Source organism: Choloepus didactylus, chromosome 1, assembly GCF_015220235.1.
Source record: "Choloepus didactylus isolate mChoDid1 chromosome 1, mChoDid1.pri, whole genome shotgun sequence".
Lineage (NCBI taxonomy): Eukaryota > Metazoa > Chordata > Mammalia > Pilosa > Megalonychidae > Choloepus > Choloepus didactylus.
This window is the reverse complement of record NC_051307.1, coordinates 77,736,351-77,758,467: the sequence shown is the minus strand read 5'-3', so window position 1 is coordinate 77,758,467 and position 22,117 is coordinate 77,736,351. Positions and strand designations below refer to the sequence as shown.

The 22,117-nt window shown below is 39.4% G+C and overlaps 1 protein-coding gene across 5 annotated transcripts in view; it reads right to left on the bottom strand.

The window, feature by feature from the left end:
* LOC119533286 (OX-2 membrane glycoprotein-like) overlaps positions 1-22,117 on the bottom strand; it is a 42,441-nt gene that overhangs the window by 9,687 nt on the left and 10,637 nt on the right. For 2 of the 5 annotated variants that reach the window (XM_037835365.1, XM_037835359.1), the window contains exons 2-7: positions 15,674-15,755; positions 12,471-12,797; positions 9,962-10,234; positions 7,955-8,062; positions 7,364-7,420; positions 5,279-5,439 (exon numbers count right to left, since the gene is read on the bottom strand). In XM_037835365.1, coding sequence (XP_037691293.1) covers positions 5,339-5,439; positions 7,364-7,420; positions 7,955-8,062; positions 9,962-10,234; positions 12,471-12,797; positions 15,674-15,755 — 948 coding nt within the window. In that variant the 3' untranslated portion in view covers positions 5,279-5,338. Of the gene's footprint in view, positions 1-5,278; positions 5,440-7,363; positions 7,421-7,954; positions 8,063-9,961; positions 10,235-12,470; positions 12,798-13,787; positions 13,831-15,673; positions 15,756-17,344; positions 17,364-22,117 lie in introns of those variants that run through there. The other 3 variants (XM_037835369.1, XM_037835376.1, XM_037835355.1) reach the window with 3 other exon arrangements.

Here is a 22,117-nt window from a genome sequence, read left to right as displayed (position 1 = left end):
TAACACATCAGTAATCGGGTACCTTCACTGAAGGATGGCCAATGGCGTCCGGAAAACCTCTGTTAGCTGGGAAGGCATGTGGCTGGCGTCTGCTCCAAAGTTCTGGTTTCAAAATGGCTTTTTCCCAGGACGCTCCTCTCTAGCAAGCTTGCTCCTCTTCCAAAATGTCACTCACAGCTGCACTCCGTCCAGTCTCTTTGAGTTAGCACACTTATATGGCTCCACTGATCAAGGCCCACCTTGAATGGGTGGGGCCACGCCTCCATGGAAATATCCCATCAGTTATCATCTACAGTTGGGTAGGGCGCATCTCCATGCAAACAACCTAATCCAAACGGTCCAACTTAATCCCCACTATTATGTCTGCCCCACAAGATTGCATCAAAGAATATGGCTTTTTCTGGGGGACATAATACATTCAAACCAGCACAGGACCTCATCACAATTAAAAATATTTGGGCCTCTAAGGACTTTATCATGCTAGTAAAATGACAAGCTACACAATGGGAGAAAATATTTGGAATCCAAGTATCTGATATGAGTTTAATATCGAGAATATACTGAAAAACCTTGAACTCAACAACAGAAAGACAAGCAACTCAATTAAAAAATGGGCAAAAACTTGAATAGATATTTTTCCAAAGAAGATACACAAATGATCAAAAAGCACATGAAAAGATGCTCAACATCATTAGCTGTTAGGGAAATGCAAACCAAAACCACCATGTGATACCATTTCACACCAATCAGAATGACTACTATTAAAAAAAAAACAAAATTTTAAATGTTGGAGAGAATGTGGAGAAATAGGAACATTTAGTCACTGCTGTTATGAATGTAAAATGGTGCAGCCTCTGTGGAAGACAGTTTGGCATTCCTCAGAAAAATAAGTGTAGAATCATCATATGTCCTGGTAATCCAACTTCTAGTTATACACCCGAAAGAATTGAAAGCAGGGACCAGAACAGACATTTGCACACTGACGTTCATCACAGCATTATTTACAATTGCCAAAAGACCAAAGCAACCCAAGTGTCCATCAACTGATGAATGGATAAACAAAATGTGGTATATACAAACAATGTAATATTATTCAGCCCTAAAAAGGAATGAAGTCCTCAAACATGCGACAACATGGATGAACTTTGAAGATATCGTATTGCATGAAATAAGCCAGACACAAAAGGACAAATATTGTATGATCTCACTGATATGAAAAAATTAGAACAAGCAAACTCATAGAGTCAGAATCTAGACTATAGGTTACCAGGGGACTGGGTGGGTGTAGGAAATATGGATTAAGGCTTACGATGTACCAAGTTTCTATTTGGGATGATGGAAATGTTTTGGTAATGGATGGTGGTGATGGTGGCACAACAGTGGAAATGTAATTAAGAGCACTAAATTATACATTTCAATGTGGTTAAAAGGGGAATTTTAGGTTGGGTATATGTTACTAGAGTAAAAATTTTAAAAAAATCCATGGGATTTCAAAACACAAACAGTAAGCTACAAGTTCAACTATTAACTACAGTTAATAGTACAATTATAAAAAATGTGCTTTCATCAATTGTAACAAATGTACTATACCAATGCAAGGTATTAATAATAGGACAGTATACAGGAAACCTGACTTCTATGCATGAATTTCTGTGAACCCACACCTTCTCTAAAAATATAAAAATAAAAACACAATGAGACAGCAGTCCAGTGATGTTCAGAAAATTCTAGCCTTCATTTACAGTAAAAACTTGGATAAGATTTAAAAAAAAAAAAAGTTGGATTCAACTAATGAATGCATTTATGTTCCTCTAAAATAATTTCAAAAAGGTGTCAAATGGAAGTACTTCTTGAACCTTGAATATCTGAGCCCTTCTTGTAAGTTTGACTGGTGTCTAGGTCAGTAAGAGGACTTCTAATATGATGCTCCAAGTAACAGCTCAGAAACCCCCATTTGAACAAGTTATGGTAAAGTGAGAAAGACCAAAGTTTTGGTCATGAGAAACCAGTGAACTTGACTGTGACTAACACATTAAAGGAAGTCAGTACTGGTTGCCTCTGTGAGGGGTTGAATTAGAGAGAAGCAGGGAACATGTGAAAATTGAGATTTCAAGTAAAAAAAAAAAAGCCTCAGTTCTCTACAATATTACAATTAGTGATGATTAGAAAAAGAGGGGAAGAAGAAGTAACAATTTTCCTTAATAGTCTTGGCAGACAAAGTATACCAAAACTTGAAAATGAAATCTTGCCTAACTAGAAGGAGATGAGATATGAGTGAGAAATCCAAAGGAATGTGGTCAGAGGTTCTGACCAGGCTCTGACGTTTTCTGACCCGGACTTATCATGAATAAATCCAAGGCTACAGAATCATAGACGTGGAATGATTGTTTGGGGAAATCAGTAAACTGACCCCCTACCCCCTCACTCTCCATTCTTCTTTAGCCTTTGTAGTAGGCATAGTAATGGCCCCACAAAAATGTCTTTTGTCTTAATTCCAGGAACATATGAATATGTTACCTTACATGGCAAAAGGGACTCCGCAGATGCAATTTAATTAAGAATATTGAAATTGAGAGATTCTCCTGGATTATCCACTGGGCCCAATGTAATCACAAGACTCTTTCTCAGGATAAGGGGGAGGCAGGAGAGTCAGAGTCAGAGAAGGAGATGCAAGAAAGACTTGACTGGCCATTGCTGGCTTTGAAGATGGAGGGCACCACAAGCCAAGGAATGCAGGCAGGCAGTCCCCAGAAGCTGGAAAAGGCAAGAAAAAGGATTCTCCCTTAGAGCCTCCAGAAAGGGATACAGTCTGACTGACATCTTTAGCTTAGAGAGACCCATGTTGGACTTCTGACTTCCAGAATTGTAAGATAATAAATTTGTGTTGTTGGAAGCTACCAAGTTTCTGATAATTTGTCACAGAAGCAAAGGAAAACTAATACAACATTTATGATGCTGCCTCCTTAGTTCAGATGCTTTGAATACTTTTATGAAGTGACCCAAATCATTTCCAGTTTAAAGCCCCAGAGCCAACTTCTCCTGGTAGTGGCTAAAAGCTTGATCTGCTCAGGGCAAAGCTTTGTAATAGGGATGTTGACTATTTTGCTGATGCTATGTTGCTATGCTGACTATGATTTCAATATTCTGTTTATTCTAAACAAAACAACTGGTAAAAGACATTAAGTAAAGGATATTTGTCAGCTAAAATGTGAAAGGAGCAGAGATGCTGGAGGATTGCTCTGCGAGTTTTTCTCATTCTTCAGGTTTTCCATTAATTAGTCTAACAGCTGACTTCAAGGCTGATGACTGTTCTCAAAATGGAGTGTGGCCTTTCAGGACTGAACTGTCATTTAATTCCTAAGTAGAACAGAGAGATGTCTGGGCACCTGGGCGTATTCCTGACCCAAAGCCTGACACTCAGAATGTGGGTCACCTGAGTTCACATGGGTTTGTGCGTTAGAAGAACAGCAAAAAATACCTCCAGGGAGGAAAGTCGAGGCTTCAAGGATCTGTTAGCTAATGACTTTCTGATCAAATTCATGCCAGTTTAGCAAGGTAGTGGCATTTATATCCAAGAAAGGGTAAAAGTTTTGCAGAAAATAGGTTTGGTATGCAAGATTTTTCCCAAGCAATGCTGACCTAGCAGTTCAATAAAGATTCCCTAATGCTTTTCTCATATAAAGTGTCATATTTCTTTTGTCTGGAATTACGAAGAAATTAAGAGGAGAGAGAGGATTGCTACTCATCTTATCTTCATCTGGAAAGCACAAATGCAACTATTCAGCAAAGCAAAGATACTTGTGTGTTTTTTAAACAAATATTCTTGTCCTTCCAGCTAGGATCAATCTCATCATCACAAAGTGTTGACTGAGCACCTCTGATGTTTGACATTGTACTAAGCTTTAAAAAAAGAGAAAAATTGACATGCTCCCTCCAAGAATACAGCAATGTACTAACTTCACCATTTTTATCATTGTAAAGAGCCCATTCGTAGGTTAGATTACTGTGAAGTGAAGTGAGGAAAACCAAGGTAATTTTACAGATAACATGAGGGCAAAAGTATGCTTCTGCATGAAACAGCCAGATTCTTGAAGAAAAAGTGAAGTTTGGGGTATGCACTTCACACCATTGCCTAATTTTTTTTTTTTTTTAATCATTTTCCAACTCAGCTTTGACCCATCCAAAAACAAACAAATAAAAAAAAACTGCTGCTCAAAATAAAGGTCTCTAAAAATTAGGTGATTGTCTATGATGATCTGCCCCAATTTTTCTGAGAAGCATGTAACAACCGTTAGTTAACAAATGGGAAATGAAAGATTATTCTCAACTCCAAATTTAACTTCATTGTAGTATATCTGGAAGGGACATTTTTATGACACCTAACTGGGTTTAACTGAAAGAATTACTATGAGAATGGTAAAAAGTTACTCTGGGAAATTTTAATCCTTTCTCACATTCTATTTCAGTAATAAAGTACATGATTCACAAAAGAGAAAAGAATACTACTTGCAAACCTGTTAGTCTTATGGGAAATAACTATGATGAAACCATTAGGAATGGTACAAAGAGATATGGCCTTAACCTCATACCTTCCTCCAGAGCACAACTTTATGATTAAAAACAAAACAGCATCCTGCTCTCTGGCAATTATGCAGAATCACCATATGAAAATTCATCATCTACATAAAAGCAACGCATCAGCCTAATTAGAGATTACCCCTATGTGGAGAAATGTAAAATTTGCTTATGTTTTTGTGACCTTACTTACCAAACATACCTTACATACCAGATATTTCTTACTGGCTACTTGGACAACTCCCAGAGATGTTCTTTTGTCTACTCACACTCAATAAATCCAAGAACAGATTCAACCCCCACCTGATCTTTTGCTCCCTACAATTTCTGAACACAAACACATGCACACAATGCACACTCACGTGTGCACTACCCATGTAGTTTCCCCTCATCACTTGCCCAGCTGCTAAAAACAAATACCATACGATGGGTTGGCTTAAACAATGGAAATTTATTGGCTCACAGTTTTGAGAGCAGGAGAAGTCCAAAACTGAGGTATCATCAAGGTGATGCTTTCTCCCAGAAGACTGTGGCATTCTGGGGCTGGCTGCTGGTGATCCTTGGTCCTTGGCTTTTCTGTCACATGGCAATGCAATGGTGATGTCTTCTTTCTCTTCCAGGTTCTGTTACTTCCAGCTTCTGGCTGCTCCCCATGGCTTTTCTTTTTTTTTTTTTTTTTCTTTTCTCTGTCTAACTTTCACTCTACTTATAAAGGACTCCAGTAATCTGATTAAAGCCCAACCTGATTCAGTTGGGCCACATCTTAAGTGAAGTAACATCTTGAAGAGATTTTACTTGCATAGGAATGGATTAAGATTAAGACCCTGTTTTGCTGGGATACATAACTGCAACTCAGCACACCATCTAAAAGGTTTATGTTTTTAGGAGATGATGGAAAAAATAATAAAAAGAAAACAGACATAAAGGTAAGGAAAAATGGAAGGCAAATGTGATACAACTATTATCCTTACAAATTGACGATCAGAATTTATCTGAAGAAATAAACAAGTGTCACTCTCTTCTATGATTTTCTTCCCCTTCTTCCAACTGTTCGTATAAATTAAATTTTGGTTTTAATAAACTAGTATTTCTTTGGGTCTCAGTGTTTAAACATCTAGGATAACTGATACTTTGTTTTACTAGCTGTAGCCATATGGAACCAAATTAAGTGGCTGTTAAATTTTTGAAACCAGTCAAAAAATACAGTCACTTAAAATATGCCATTGAACATTCAATGAAATTGGCCATATGTCATGAAGACATAATCAGTAAATGGCAATCCTAGTGCTTACAAGATTTAACAGTTTTGGATATCTTTTTCATAAATGAGGTCAAGCTTGGGCACAGAGAAAACCTGACTCTTTTGGCTTCAAGAACTGAAAAATGAATTGAACACTGTGAACATAATTAACAGCACTGAGTTATGTATTTGAATGTGGTTAAAAGGGGACATTTTAGGTTGTATATATGTTACTAGAATTAAAAAAAAAAACAGAAACATAGGACTGTACAACACAGCCAGTGAACCCTATTGTAAATGATGGACTATGGTTAATAATACAATTATATAATGTTCTTTCATGAATTACAGTAAATATACCATACTAACAGAAGGTATTCAGAAGAGGGTGGTAAATGGAGACTCCGTATTTTATGCATGACTTTTCTATAAACTTACAATTTCTCTAATTAAAAAAAAGAGAATGAACTGAGCAATCATATTTCCCGGAAAATTCAAGACTTTCTTAATGAACAAAGGGCTTTTTTTTTTTTTTTTTCAAATTCCCCTTTCTAGTGGAATTTACCTTGAACTTGAATAGATATTATACAACTCTTGTCCATGAGGGACTTTTCAAATTGAATTTGAACACTTATACTTTTCTGCTTACAGCAGTAACAGCAAAAGTCAGAACAAAGTAAATGCAACTGATAACAATAGCTCCTTTCACCTGATAACAATTACTCCAGGGCCCTGGTAATAACTGGGAAAAAAATCAGCAGAAGTCAGGAAACAAGGGTTCTAGTCCTAGGTCGGCTATTAATTAACTATGACCTTAGGGAAGTCATTTTCCCTCTCTGGGCTTCCTTTCAGAAAAGTAATCGGAAAAATGAACTGTTTGGATAAGACAGACTCAAATAGCCCTCTGCCTTTAAGTTTTGCATGCTTAATGTTTATGTGCAATAAAATGATCTGATATGCAATCTCCTCTCTCTAACAAATACATTTACCTATTTATACCAAAGAATCATTGTTACTGAAGATTTCTTGCCAGTTTTATAAGAATCAATCTATAAAGTCATGCAAAATAAAGCATTCACAAAACTTAGAACATGAAAGCTATTAGTCTATGAGACATAAAATGAGAAGGAAAAAAAAGTAGGTTTTCAGTGACATTTTTAATGAAATCTAAAATAACACTGAAAGCCCCAATTTTTTTCTTTCCTGATTCCTATCCTTCAGTCATCTAAGATGAAGGAAATTCCCATACCACCCCTTCACCCTAGGAAATTCCCATTACCACAACATAAACAGCTTTGCATTTGTTTTTAAAAAGTATACACTGTCTTCAGAAACCAAAGAAATTTAAATTCCTCCCTGAATAGCCCACACCTCTTGTTTTATAGCATCTCTTGTTTTATAGTGTCACAATATTTTGGACTCGACAGTTAAGAGGTACTGAATTTACAATAGGGGAAAGGTAAAACATATCACTTGAGAAACCTATCCATCCATCCATCCATTCATTCATGTATTCACTCATTCTTTTAACAAAAATATATTGAGTACCTGGTATACATAAGACACGGTGATAGATGTTGTGGGGAAATGAAGTGATGTTTACAGCTAGAAGGAAAGAACGTTATTACACAAGTTACCACATGTGTGGATCACCTGTATGCACACTACAGTGCTTGAAACATAGTGAAGGTATAACACAGAAAGTGCTATTTAATGAGCAATCATATTGGACAATCTGCAGTCTCTTAAATGGGCAGGTGGTCTACGAAATGTAAAGAGAAGAGACTGTCCTTCTCATTAACAAGTGAAAAGGACTCTGCAGGGGCACTGAGGCTTCTTTCTCTGGGTTTGGTCATTAGATGAGTCCACTGTGATAGGTTAAAAACTTTCCTCATTGCTTCTCAACCCTTACACTCAACTTATAAAATAAACTATATTAGCAAGTGAAAACCAAAAATGTCCAATTGCAAGAAACTGACCCTAAAGCCTTTTGCAAACAGCATCAATATTTGTGTGTCTTGGAAACAACAAACAAAACATACCATTGCTGTCCCCTTTTTAGTATCTTCAGATGATCCCCCAAATGACTTGTAAATTATTTAACTTGTTTGTTTCTTTGTACTCCCTGTGATGACTCACCTCGGTCCTGATTCCTGTGACGTTTCCAGTATAATAAGATTGAGATTAAGACGAGAAGAATTACCAGGGAAACAATGCTTAACAATAGTGGAACTGAAAACCAAATGCCTATTGAAGGGAGAAAAGGAAAACAAAATTACAGGAGGAAGCTGTTGAGGCAAAAAATGATGATGAAATGGTTGCTGGGAATTTTTGCTAGAGTTAAGCTTTCAACTAAATGTATCCTTAAATATATGCATTTTGATGTCTATATTCATAACTTCATATTATTTTAATTACTAATATTTGCATAATATGAGCAATAGCTAACATGTTTTATATGGTTACTAATAAGAGCTTTGCATGTATCTCATTCAGTTCTCGAAACATCCCAGGAGTTCATTTAATGAATGAAAAAACTGAGGCTCAGAGAATTTCAGTAAGCCCCAAATCAGAGAAGTAAGCGGTGGAACCAAGTCTTGGTCAGAAGGCAGTTTGCCTCCAAAGCACATATTCTTTGCCATACTGTCTATTAAAGTAATATTTATTGAGGAAATTCAGAAAATACAGAAAAGTATTTTGGAGATTGGGATCATGAATCTCATGAGCCCAACCCCCCAAAATAATCCATCTCAATGCTGCTGTTGTTGTATTTCTTCTAATCTATGTCTTTGTTATGAAATCTCTTTTCAGTAGACAGTAAGTGAGGCTCAACCTAAATATCAGCTCCTTAGTACAACTTCATGATACTAGGCAAAGATGTCAGAGCTGAAACTACCTGATTCAGGAGCTTCCAGAATCGTTTTCCCATCCCCATAATTTAACTGAGCACCTGTAAATGGGGATTTGTCTAATTTTGATTAGTTCCAGTGCTTGGCATAATGCTTTGCACGTGAAAGATTTTCAGTATTTGTTTGCAGAATGAACAAAAATCATGTAAGTGATATAAACATTATAAATGATATAAATCAATTTTGGAATTCTTAGAGAAGACATGTTCTTCATGTTCTTGTTTTTCAGGGAAATCTACTCTTTGCCTTGGCCGACCCTGAGGATCTCTTCACAAATGTCCAAATCCAACACTGCAAACCTTTTTGACCAAATTTACTAAATATTCCCTTTCTGCTTAGTTTGGTTTTTCAAGGGCCCCAGAAATGCCCACAGGAGAGCCTCTTTATTGGTCACTGCACCAATGTGTCATCTGAGGAAGAGCTTTTGCAGGGTTTGTTGTTCAAAATGCCTCCAACAAGGAACTTGAAGCTTTTAAAAGAAATTTATTAGAGTGTTTCATCCTGAGTTAGCATTTCAAAACTCAAAGGGAAAGAAAACCTGTTGTTGTTATTGCTAAAACTTCTTATCTCTAAAGTCACTTACTTCCCCTTTTATTCCTTCACCTCTTTTATCTATGAGGCCCAGAGAAAGCAGTTTAGATAGAGCACAAGAGAGCAGAGGGGGACTTGAATGGGAGGCAGTTTAAGAGGGGAGATGAAGACACCTTAGATCAATCCTCTCCTTGCTCTACTGCCCCTTCCCACACTATAGATTACACAAAGGTTTCATCACAGATGTCACTTCTTCCAGGAAATCTTCACAATCTCTCAAGATTGAGCTGGTGCCTCTGATCCTCACCCACTCCACTAATCCTCCAGTGGTGCAACACAGCTCTTCTATTAAGGCCTTTAACACAGTTTTACAATTACCAGTTGCTTCTCTGCATTGCTTACTAGACTAGACCCTCTCTGAGTGCAGGGACTGAGTCTTGTTCATTGTTTTATTTCCCATGTTCCACCCAGGGCCTGACACACAACAGACACTAAATAAATGTTAAGGGAATGCAGGAATAAATGAATGAATGGATCTCAGCAAATGCATCTGGTTTGTGGAAACAACTCTGTTTTCTTTCATTCCAAACTTACTCTCTTCTCGTCCTAATCAGCTCCCATGTTAGGAGAGAGAAAGGCTTTGCAGGACAGATACCACTTCCCAGGTGCATGTACACAGATGCCATCGTGACCCGCCTTCTCTTACCTTTGTTCATGGTTTTCCTCAAGGTGGTCACCGACCCCAGGTGCAGCACCTTGCAGATCACCTCCTTCCCCACTTGACTCTTGGGGTCTTTGACCTGGAGGATGCTGGTGACGGAAGTGGTCCCATTAGGGTGTGAGAGACTCTCCGTACTGTTCTCAATCCCTGACCCAGCTACTTTCCAAGAGATCACAGGGGCTGGGCGGGCAGTGGCAGAGCAAGTGATATTTAAGTGGTCTTCAGAAAATTTGTAGTGAAGGGATGCTGTGGGCTGTACTGGGACAAAAATAAATGATGGTTAAGCACCTGGTCAGAGTCCTACACTCTCCTCAGAGATGAGAAAAGGAGTCTTACAGAAAGGAAGTGGTACATTCCACCCAAATTGGGGCCTTTCCAGTTCTGTGTCTAACTCTTTGACCTGCAGGATGGAGACTGGCCTAATACAAACCTATGATGAAACAGATCCTCTCTGCAATAGGTCCCTAGGAAAAATAGCTGAATGGATTCATGGTATTGAGAAGTCAGATACTATTCTTCTCTCCTAAAGAGTCCCCAGCCTCATTAGTCTATTATGCTGTTCCATGGGCAATGCAGTAGCTCTGCCTTATTCTGGGTATTCCTCTCAAAAGTTTGACAGTAATTCCTGAACAGCACCTCCACACATGCAGTCTGCACTTCTCAGAAGCACCAGGGCAGTTTCAGACAGAGAACCCAAAGAAGGGCTGCTGCTTGGAGATGGGAGAGACAGGGTTTTACTACTTGGAGCTGAACCAGTGAATGAGATGCATGGAGGAGATTTGGAAAATCCCTGTTTGGAAGATCACACAAAGTGCACATGAGGAATTCACAGCCAACAAGCAAAAAAATCACAGAATGACAGTTGGAAAAACCTTGGAGTTCCTCTTACAGAGTTAAGAGAAAGTAACTAGCTTACATTAAAAGGATATTATTTTCAGGCCAGTCATACCCTGTTCTCTTTTAAAAGTCCCCTGACAAATGAGTTCATTTTCTTTGGAACCTAGAGTTTATTTCTGCTGAATAAATGTGGACTTGTTCTTTATATGGTTGCCTTTGGAGCCCATAAGTAATTAAAAGGTCTTGCTAAATGAAAGAGGTAGGGAAAGGGAGGGAGGCTATAGCACTGTGGTTCTGTCCAAAGAGTTCCCAGATTACTACTGCCAGTGAGGACTGGGGGAAGACACATAAAAACCAAGGAAGAGGAGTACTGTTGATGTGGCCAGATTGCATGTCAGGGTTGTCGGGTGTAGCAAAACAATGGCTTAGATTAGAGCGATAAGGCATGGCTGGAAAGGACCAGTGTGTGGGAGAAAAACAGGATGACTAGCTACAAGTCTCAGAGGAGTCTGGTTTTCAGATTAAAAGTAAGATGAAAGATTATGAGAAAAGGAGGGAGAGCAGGAGAAAGAAATAAAGATAAGAGAAAAAAGGAAGAAAAGAAAAGGAAAAAGAAAGGAGATAATGTGACAAAGAGGGAAGAGAATAAAAATGAGACAGGAAGAAGGAAGGAAGGAAAGGAAGGAGGGAGAGAGGGAGGGAGAGAGGAACAGAGGGATGGGGAGAGAGGAAGGGAGAGGTACAGAGAAAGAAAGGGGGAATGAAAGAAGTGAAAATCAGGAAGAAACCCTAGCATAAAATCTTGCAGGGACTTGGCAAAATAAATGAAAGAAACTCGTAACTGGTTTTGTCACACCTCCCTTGCAATCTTAACTACTGGGCCTCCTCTTCCCCCACATCCAATATTCTTGTGTGCTCAAACTCTCACTTTAACATTCCTAATAACCCTGCTAAGCTTGCCTACTCCTCCACCTAGCCCACCACCCAGTGTACCAGGTTCCAAAGCTAATCCTCATTTCTAGTTCTCAGTCCTTGATCTCAGATATGTGTCAGTGAAGTGGAAGGGAATCTCATCAAACTAAGTTGCTTCGATTTGAAAAGAGTGCTCATTATCTAGTCAAATCTCATTTCAAGTAGGAACAGCCTCTGCTATTTGTCCCCTTTTCAATCCTGAGACAAACATCCTGAGGCAAAATGCAAGGCCACCACAATAACTGGGTCCCAGTTTAGCCCAATCTGGCTCTATCTTTCTATCCAAAATAGTAAAGCTGTAGGAGACCTTAGAGATGATCCATTTCACACTCGTGCAGGTAAAGAAGCTGTGGTGAAAAGGAACAGGACCCTTCTAAGGTCACACTATTGCCAGTGGCAAAGGCAGGTCTGGACCATATCACTGTCTGTGGAGAGGGTCCTCAATGTACTGTCACTGACAGTAGGATCCCTCAGAGCAAAGACTGCTCCAAGCACAGAACTCAGTGTAGCTTCATGAACTCTCCAATACCCGAAGCTCCACCTGCAGGTGATAGGAGTGAGTGGGCACATTGTTGTGAATCTTTCTATAGTTAGCACACTGAAAAATTAGACACTATAACCATGTTTCAAACAGTCTTGAAAACAATATTTCCAGCCAGAGACAATTATTCACAAAGACTCTCACCATAGAGAGTGAGGCAGGCTGTTCTCGAGATCTGCCCGGAACCAAAGGTGTTAAAGAGGCACTTGTAACAGCCCTCGTCCTCCAGGGTGGTATTCCAGAAGGTGATGGTGGAGTCCCGGAGTCCCAGCTGGGTGATGTTCACCTTGTCCTTGTAGGAAGGCTGGACCACGACCCCATGGTCCCAGCTGAAGGTGACCATGTTTTCCGGGCTCGTAGCCTTGATTTTCTGCCATGTAACAATCAGGACTTCCTGGGAAGTTTGCAGAGAGCATTTTAAGGAAGCAGGTGTGTGCAGCAGCACTTTTTCATCCTGGGTCACCACTGTCCCTGTGGGATCATAAAAGAGCATTTATATTTTAAAACCTTAAATACATGCACACATGATTTTCTGATCGCCAAAAAGCATGTTCAGAATCAAATATAGAAAAAAGAGAGAAAACTCAAAGAAGAAAGAACATTTACACACAGTCCTGATGTTGCTAGGAAATACAGGTTCAAAAATATTTAGTACTTAAAAATAGAGTAGCCGAATAGAAAAACAAGAAAGCAAACTCTCAGTGACCAGAAATTGTGAGGAATCCCTGTACAATGGTTAAGTATGTAAGATGAGACTGAAGGCGGCCACTGCCAAATAGAGTAGAAGCAGCATCAAGTGTGTTCATGCCTAGAGTGTTAGAAGGTGGGAGCCAGGAAGGGCTGGAGGACAAAGGCAGAGTGATGTGTTTAGGTAGAGAAGGGGGAGCAGCTCTACACATCACACACAAACACACAGACACACACCATGCAAAGTCAGCAGTAGCCACAGAGGTGTTTACCCCCAGAGTATAAGGTAGAGATGCAGGACAGTGCTCAGGAGGAACCAGAAGCTTTGACCCTAGGTGACAAGCTAGACAAACCCCCCCCCATTTTCTCTAAATGCAGGGCTGAGCATACGCCATGGAATTCTTCCCCTCTCCAGTGCTGGTTACTCGTAATGATAAAATAGCTGATTTAACAGGAAAACCAACACAATGAAAGAAAAATAAACTCTATAAACCCAAGAACTATGCCAAAGGAATAAAGATATCATAATTCAATAAATACTTTAACATGAATAAATGTGATAAATTCTGAGAAATAAGAAGCTGGCATTGTAAATAGCAGTACTCAGAGAGGTAGACATTGAGAAATATAAAATCTCAGCAGAATGGGTGACTTAGCAGAATGGGTATCACCAAAGAGTAAATTAATAAGCAGGAAGACCAGGCTGTGGAATTCTTCCAGAATGCAGCACAAAGAGATAAGAATAGAGAAGAAATTAAAGAAAAAGTAAAAAACCTGGAGTAAACTTAAATGTTGCAACATCAGTCCAGCAGGAGTTCTAAAAGGAGAGAAAAGGGAGAATAAAATGCAAAAGCATGTTTCAAAATGTTAAAAGCGAGAAATCTAAAATAAAATACATTAATCATAAATCTCCATGCATCTAACAATGTAACTGAAATACAGAGAGCAAAAACTGATAGAACTACAAAGAAAAATTTATAAATCCAAAATCAATGGGAGACTTTTCCATATTTCCCTCAGAATCCTTAATTCCATAAATTAAAAATATAAATAAAGCAAAAAGTTAAATGCAAGGAGATATATTTGAAAAACAGTTATATACTTATACATATGAACTTTCACCCAATGAGAGAACACACAATCTTTTCAAACACATGTGAAACATTCCCCCCAAATTAAACTTGAAACAGGCTACAAAAAAACTGCTTACTTATGGCTTTGAATACTGCTCAAAATGCAATAAAATTAGAAAATTTCTCATTTCTTTTAACTCTATAGTTAAATCAGAAATCATAGCAGAAACAATAAATTATCATAACTGGTGACCATGAGAAAATAATAAATTAAACTTGGTGGAAATGGGCAAAGTGGTTTTCAAAGGGCAATAGTGAACCCTAACTACATTTATTACAGAACAAGAGAGGCTAAAAAATGAATACATCCATACACTCAACTCCCCCCCAAAAATAGAAGGAATGAATTAATAAAAGAGAAAAACATAAATTAGTGAAATGGTGCACAAAATGTAGACTTGATCAAAAACATCAAAATTCAATTTTTAAGACTAATAATACAATAAAATGTTGGCAAGTGTACTTAGAAAAAAAGAAGGCAGAACAGACAAACAACCCCTCTTCCACCCCTGCCAATAATATCAGGGATGAAAAGGTGGGCATTGCAACAAATAGAAACTGGAATTCTTGATTGCTGTATAATAAATCCAGTTTTAGTAATGTGCTCTCTTTGAATATGGGAAAAGTTCTGAGAGGCAATAATTATTGTTAGAGGTGGGGTTTCCTGAGAATTCATCAAAATTTTGTGGAGTACAGATTAGGGGGAAAAAAATGCTTCTTTTAGTATAGAGAGTGGAAAGGAGATGGCAACCAGGATTTAACTACTTGGGTGATTTTTCTCTTTGGCTGTGGAAGGAATCATTTAGTGGGAAGTTTATAATTCTTCCCTGCTGATAAGGAATTCCGTTTAGATGCCCCCAGCTGGTGGTGGGTAAAGGCTGTGATGGCTACTTCAGAGCAGGGCTGTGGCTGGCGAGAAGCCTGCCCTTCCCATGCCTGCATTGCCTGGCTCATGGATGCCAATGCCAAGCAACATCCCACTGAAGGTGAAAAAGGCCATCGGTAAAGTGAGGGATGGTCTCTGGCAGAATGGAGGAGGGAGGTCTGATGCAACCAGGAAATTCAGCAGACAAGTGATGTCACAAGCGGATTTTTTTTTATATAACAGAGATGTGAACCACCATGACCTCTACATTTCTATATTTTCCTGTAATTAGGGGCACGCCAGATTCCCTTCCTGCCAGATTCCCTTCCAAAAAGATGGTATTCATTCACACTTCCCCAAACAGGCCCACATCCGTACAGTTATTCAATTTGATAAATGGAAAAGGGTATTTTAGTTTAGAGAGCCTGTTTTTCATAAGTCTGATTCATCCATAGAAACAGCTCCTAAATACGAAAGTGTTCTTCCACACTGAAAACAAAAATGTGGAAAGCAGAAAGAACCACTCCCACTCCTCCAAGCAAATAACACGTTTAAATGATACATGTGGGCAAATGCTACTAACAGCACAAACAACAGTGGCCGAATGTCTCCACCCCAGAACCTATTTGCCGGATGCTGAGGAGGCGTTCGAGCAACTTTACCTTGTGCTCTGCAGAGCACCACTGCTGCCATGCCCCAGATCAGTCTGTAGGTAGACAGATGACGGAAGAGCCTCCTGAGCACCTAAGACAGAAAGCAAAGCACAGAAAGGGGGTTTTGATTTGGACAAAACCAAGGAATCATCAATGTAATCACTATTTCAGGGAACGTTGCAGTTCAATTTTTAACTCACCAGAGAATTTGGGTTTTGTGGAAGTTGAAGGCTATAAATGGAAGAAATAATAGAGTGTGCTCAGGATGTGGGGAGGGAAAAGCAGCTGTGTGGCTCCTTTGTTATGCCAATCCCTAGCAATTTGTGCCTTCCTCCTAAAAATTACAATGTTGGTAACACCAGCCCATTGCCAAGGGCAAGGTCTTAAAGACACAGGGCTACCAGAGAAAACTGCCAAAATTATATATGCAAAAAATACAGTGAAAACAAATGTCACAGGGCATTCACTTTCAAAGCAATCCACATCTGGCAACATCAAAAATGTAACTCTGGGGTAACCAATTTCTAGGAACATTATGTGACTGCCTCGAAGTATGGTGAGGCAGATTTTCTTGCAAATTTCATATAAATTGTACATTTTAAAAAACAGCACTGGCTTTAAGTTAAATGTTTTCTTCCTACACTGTTTTATTTCCATGTGTCTGGACAGAAATAGCCTTTTTTTTTTTTTTTTTACAAATCATCGTGGTATTTAGGGGAATGTTATTCTGTGTACCATCTCCCTATAAAATGAGAGGGTTAGGTATAGACAGATTTCGTCTCTGCGGTAGCCCCAGGAATCCATTCACGTGGTCTACATGTGTTCACTGTATAAATCTCAGGCAAGAAATACAACTTTTCCCTATATTTTTCTATGATTGAGGCATGTAAGAAATGTAAGCTTTCCCTGTATTTTCTTTAACTGAATTACATTTTTATTTCCTGTCTCCATTCCAACCAGAGTTAGTAACTTAATTTCAATGTTGCACAACCTCTTTCAATTCAGTTGTCCCCCCATAACCCCCAACACTCCATGCCTGCCCCAATCTGACATTGCACCTATAATCCTGGGTGCTGTCATAATGCCAAGTCATGGGACGGAATGACTAATTATTGGTCACAGCTATCTATCTACACTGGCATCTGCTAAGACAGACGCATGGTCACTGTCCTTTGTGCAATTACAGCCTACAGGGTGGGGTGGTGTTCTCTTGTGTTATTCCAGGCTGCTCCTGGACTCTCCCTGTGCTGGGTGAAGGGAAACTCCACAAGGCTCTCTGCTGACACAACTATGCATCGATCCATCTCTCTTTTCTTGTTCCCTTGCCATGATGGGCAGGCTTTCTCCTTCCCACAGTTCTCCCAGGGAAGCCGGCACAGGCGCTTTCTGCCCTTGAATCTCAACACTGACCTGCAACCTCTGGACTCCCCTCTCCCTGGGTGCTAGGCACAGTGCTCCCTTTTCAGGACTCAAACTGGTGTCTGAGGGTCGACAGGGTCAGTCCATCTTTGCTTTCTCAGCCTAGAAAATACTTATATCTCCCAGGGTCGGAAAAGATGGTTCCTCTATAACTCTGCATTCTTACAGTCAGCTCTTTCGGGCATGACCTTTACATTCTTGGGCTTTCTGCATTAGGCGTTTGAAATTCAAAAGAGTTTCTGAGGAGTTTATGAAACTCACAAGCTTTAGGCTCTTGCTATTCCAAGTTTTGGCTTCTGAAACTGAAAGTTTTCTGCTTTTCTGCAGTAGCATTCTTCCTCTAAGGCAACTGGGTGCTTGGCAGTCTGATTTGAAAAGCCAGAGGATAAGAATAAACTACTGGAACTAAAAACACATGGGATAATATATCAAACTAATATTTCAACTTATATTTTCTATAAGGTGATTAAACTACTGATGATAACAATACTAACATTTATTGAGCATTTTTGAGAATTTATTATGTGCCAGGCACTGTCTTTAGCTCTTGATATAGACTATTTCACTCAATACTGGATATAATCCCATGAAGAAGGCACTATTATTATCACCATTTTAAAAATAAGGAATATGAGGCACAGAGAAGTTAAATAACTTGCCAAGATCATACAGCAAGGAAGTGGATCTAGGTTGTCTGGCTTCCACGCTCATAACCATACCCACTATACCATACTGCTTACCATATGTATAAAGGATGGTTAGTTTAAAATTTTTGGCAAGTAAATATAAAACTGTTATCAAAGCCTATAGCCAAATTGATGTTGTGAAACTGGTACTCACACAGCAGTTCCTGCACCATTGCCCTGGAATAATATGTTAAATTCATTTTTGAGGTTGGTATGTGAAAAGCATTTAACCAGGTTTCCACAGAGCCAAGTAATCTCCAGGGGACTTCAAGTAAATTGTCTAGAAGCTAGAATAGTGATACAGCATCTCCCAAATCAATTTCTCACCAGAGCCTCAGGCCTGCATTTATCAACACCTACAGCTCAGGACCTAGAGACAAGCTCTCCAACCTCAGAGCTTTACACTCACTTCCTTGCACACCAGCTCCACCACACTGTCCTCCTTTCGATGCCCTGAAATCACAAGGCCTTTATTTATGCTTTTCCTTCTGCCTAAATTACTGTCAGTTGAATGAAAAAAAAAAAAAAAAATGAATGAATGACATCAAATTCATCATCATTTTACCCAAAACAGCCTGCTCCTCTGGACCTTTTCCTCCCAGGCACTCAAGTTATCCTAGTCTTCTCATTCTCCCAAGTCAAGACTCACATTTATCTGTTCTGGCCCTTTACTCCCCTAGTGTCATCTCCTAACACTGGGTGTTTTGTGCAGCAATCTTCTAACTGAAATTTTGCTAATACATCTTTCATTTACTCTTCCATTCATCACTTCTACTGAGTTTGACCTCAGGCAGGGCACTGAGCTAGGAGCTTTGGGGACAACAGTGGGTAAGACAGACACAGTCCCTGTCCTCATCAGGTTCACCATCCAGCTTATGTACTTACATACTACTGACAGGTTAATTTTCCTTAAAATCCTCTTTGCACAAGTTGCCACCCCTTAAAGACCTTTTTTGGCTTCTTGCTGTCTAGAGAAAAGAGTTCATAGTTCTCAGCATATTTCCATTCCTGCAACTTCATCTTTCACTACTACTCAACTACAGATACCCTCTACGTTGGCTAGCTTTGTCTACTTCTAAAGGCACCATACAATTTCCCATCTTAGTACCTTAACTCAAGTCATTCTCCCTAATTGAAATGCCTTTCCCCTTCCTCACTAAGCTCTCCCTTTCAATAAACCCATTTCAATAAACCCCAGTGTGCAGTGATCGCCCCTCCCTGAAGCACTTTGTGACTAGGTCTGTTAGAACTGTTAGTGCTCCAGGCAGATTCAAACCTCTTCCCCTGGGCCTAAGGGGTCTGATCTCACTTTGTCCATGATCTCACTACTCACAGATCTTGTCTGAACACACCAGTCTGTTTTCCAGCTTGAGACAAAGATGACCTCTTACTAAGTGCAGTTGCCAGAACCTTTTTCATAGTTGTGCATACCCACCATGTGCACCAAACCTGAGATACTGTTCCCCTCGTGCTTACCTTGGAACCTGCCACCTCTCTAGGCCCCCTAAGCTGTTACTCTGTCTATTCTCCCTTATGAGAGGGAAAAATCTAATACCAACATACAATCTGCCAATTTGGAAAACTGTTCTTTTTCAGCCTGTTTAAGTCCTGGGGGTTGGGACTTTGGCTGCTTGCTTGGCTGGAAATAAGTTTATCTCACATTAAAGACTTCCTGAATTTGACTCTGTCTACTTTTGTATGTTATTTAGAGGTACAATCATCCTCTTCTGTAGAGCAGTGGACACTTGTTGCCTGTCTCCTTGCCTAAAATAACCACCAAATCTTGTCTTAGGAGGCATTCCTGGCCACTGCCTCCCTGCTCTCATCTGTTGCAACAACAAACCTGGTAAGGTAATCCCATGCTGAATTTATATGTTCGTATCAGCCCCTGCCTTGCCCCAGCTTCTACTGCTATAATTTGAAGCTTATTTCCAGAATGTTGGACCATAACCACTTAAATGGCCTTGGTTTAGGGTCAGGATTTTTGCCAAAGGATGGTGTTCCACCTACGGGACTCCCATCATCTCATTCTGGAGGTTTGCATAACTAAGCCCTGTTTATGCCGTTCCTTTTGGTAAAATGAACTGCCAGTTAGAATTCATTTTCCCCAACACTCTAAGCTGTATCTTTCTTTAATTTCTTTGGAACTCTATTGTTTTACAACACTCTTCTTCCTAAAGGTTTAGGCCCAGCTAATGGGGAAACAGGGTCCTTGCAGATCTGAGTCTCTCCTACCAGTTCTGAATCCTCACAATTTCTCTTTCCTTTTCCTGTTCAAAGGGAGCCAGCCCAATGTGATATCCTCCTTACTTTCTACTACATGGACTTCTTAGTTCTGGTTAGTGTATGACCTTCTCCTCTCTTTGGCAATCATCCCTGAATAATTTAATGGGGGAAAGTTTAGAGGGAAGTGATAAACCAGTTAATCAAGTGGTAAAACACATCAACAAATGTTTCACAAACTGTGCTAATTACACAAACTTTGATGTTCCTTTAACAAAAGAAGTTACTAACCAAGTGACTTTATAGAGAAAGATAAAAAATGTCTGATAATTCACTAACAGTGGCCTTCCCTAGACATATTGCTGTAAGGAAGCAACTCAAAATGTCCTAGGGAGAATGTATGACTGTGGAAGCCAGGGTCTGTTGTTTGGGGAACATGAGATGATGAACCCTGGAACTAGTCTTGTCTCAGCTCTCCTGGGGCCAATTTGTATCCTCGAGGCGGTTGTGTGCACAGGCACCAGAGCTGTAACAACTTGAGTGAAAGCCTGGCATTGGACATCATGCTACAGACCTGACCCTTCTAAAAAGGCTCTTCTCCAGCACCCACGATAACTGTCTCGGTGCCAGGAACACAGAGTCTCCATCACAGTCTCCGTCACAGTGTTCCTGATGTTAGGTATGGATGCCCTAGAAGGCACGATGTATCCACCTCCTGGTTGCCAAGTCTACAGTGCCACCCCAGACCCGAGTACCTTGTTGTCTTCAGCCAGAGAGGCTTAATCCCCGAGACTTTCTGCTTAGATTTCATGCTATGGCACCACAGCCCCAGTCATATTAATCTAAGTAGCATAAAGTGCTTCTTCCTTATATCCCTACAGCAACAGGGAATCTAAAGTTATGCTATCTGAAGGGGCCAGCCATATAACAAATTACTGTTTGCACATATGTTTTGTTAATTGATATACCCAAGCATACCATGAGTATGCTATGACTTCTGGGGCTTTCTCTTCTCTTCAGAGGTCTAAATCCCATCCCTTCCCTTAAGTCTCACGGACTCTATGAAATCTCCCCCAATTCTCCTTGCCCTGAAATTGTACTACCTTGTGGTTCCCAACTTTTTCTAATAAATGAATTTCTTTTCAAAATAAATTGTATGGAGTACTTTAATATCTATATAAATAACTGAGCAGCTTCGGTTGAAGTGCAGCTGGGGGATCTCACATGTTCTCCTCCTTTACTTGGTTATTCTCCTCCCACCCTGTGAGGGCCCCTAAGGCACTTCTACAGAATCCCAGGATGCCACAGATCACCTTTGGAAACTATCGTTGATAGTTTTCTACACATATTTTATTGAGTTGGTTCTTAAAACAGCTTACAAATTATTCATTCTGTTTGAAAATGTCCTGTTTGTCTTAGTAGGTTGACTCTCTACTAGTATGAAAGATAAACAACCTTGTATCACTCTATTATTAAAAACCAATAAAAAGAACTACTTTGTTTATTTTTCTAACATAGTATAAAGTTCATCAATATCTTTGTTTCTTCTGGAAAAAGTGTAAAACACGGTATTATTTCAACTCATGCTTAAGTCCCTCTTCTCACTTTACTATGTTGTTACCATCTGGCACTATAGTTCTATTTTGCTTTAAGCACAACAATAAATTACTACTAGCAATTTTCCCACTAATCATATTTTAATTGGAGTCAATAATTATTTAGATTTTCAACATGTTATCCTTTTCCTTGCTCACCATCACTTCCTGCACTCCATTCATTCTTTCTGGGTTTATTTTCCTTCTTTCAGAAGGGAATCCTTTAGCAGCTCTTTCAACAAATTGTAATTTTTTCATTATAATTCATCTGCATATGGCTCTTTCAACAATCTGTAGTTTTTCATGATAATTCATCTGGATATGGAATTCTACATTAACAGTTATTTCTCCTATGCATTTTATTTCACTGATTTTGGAGTCTATCATTGCTGATGAAAAGTCTGCTGTCAGTCTAACTGCTGTGCCAGTGTAGGAAATTCATCTTTTCTCTATTATAACACTTAATATTTTTCTCTTCACTGTAGGGTGTCTAATGTGGATTTGGTTTTATGTCTTGTGTTCTAGACTCA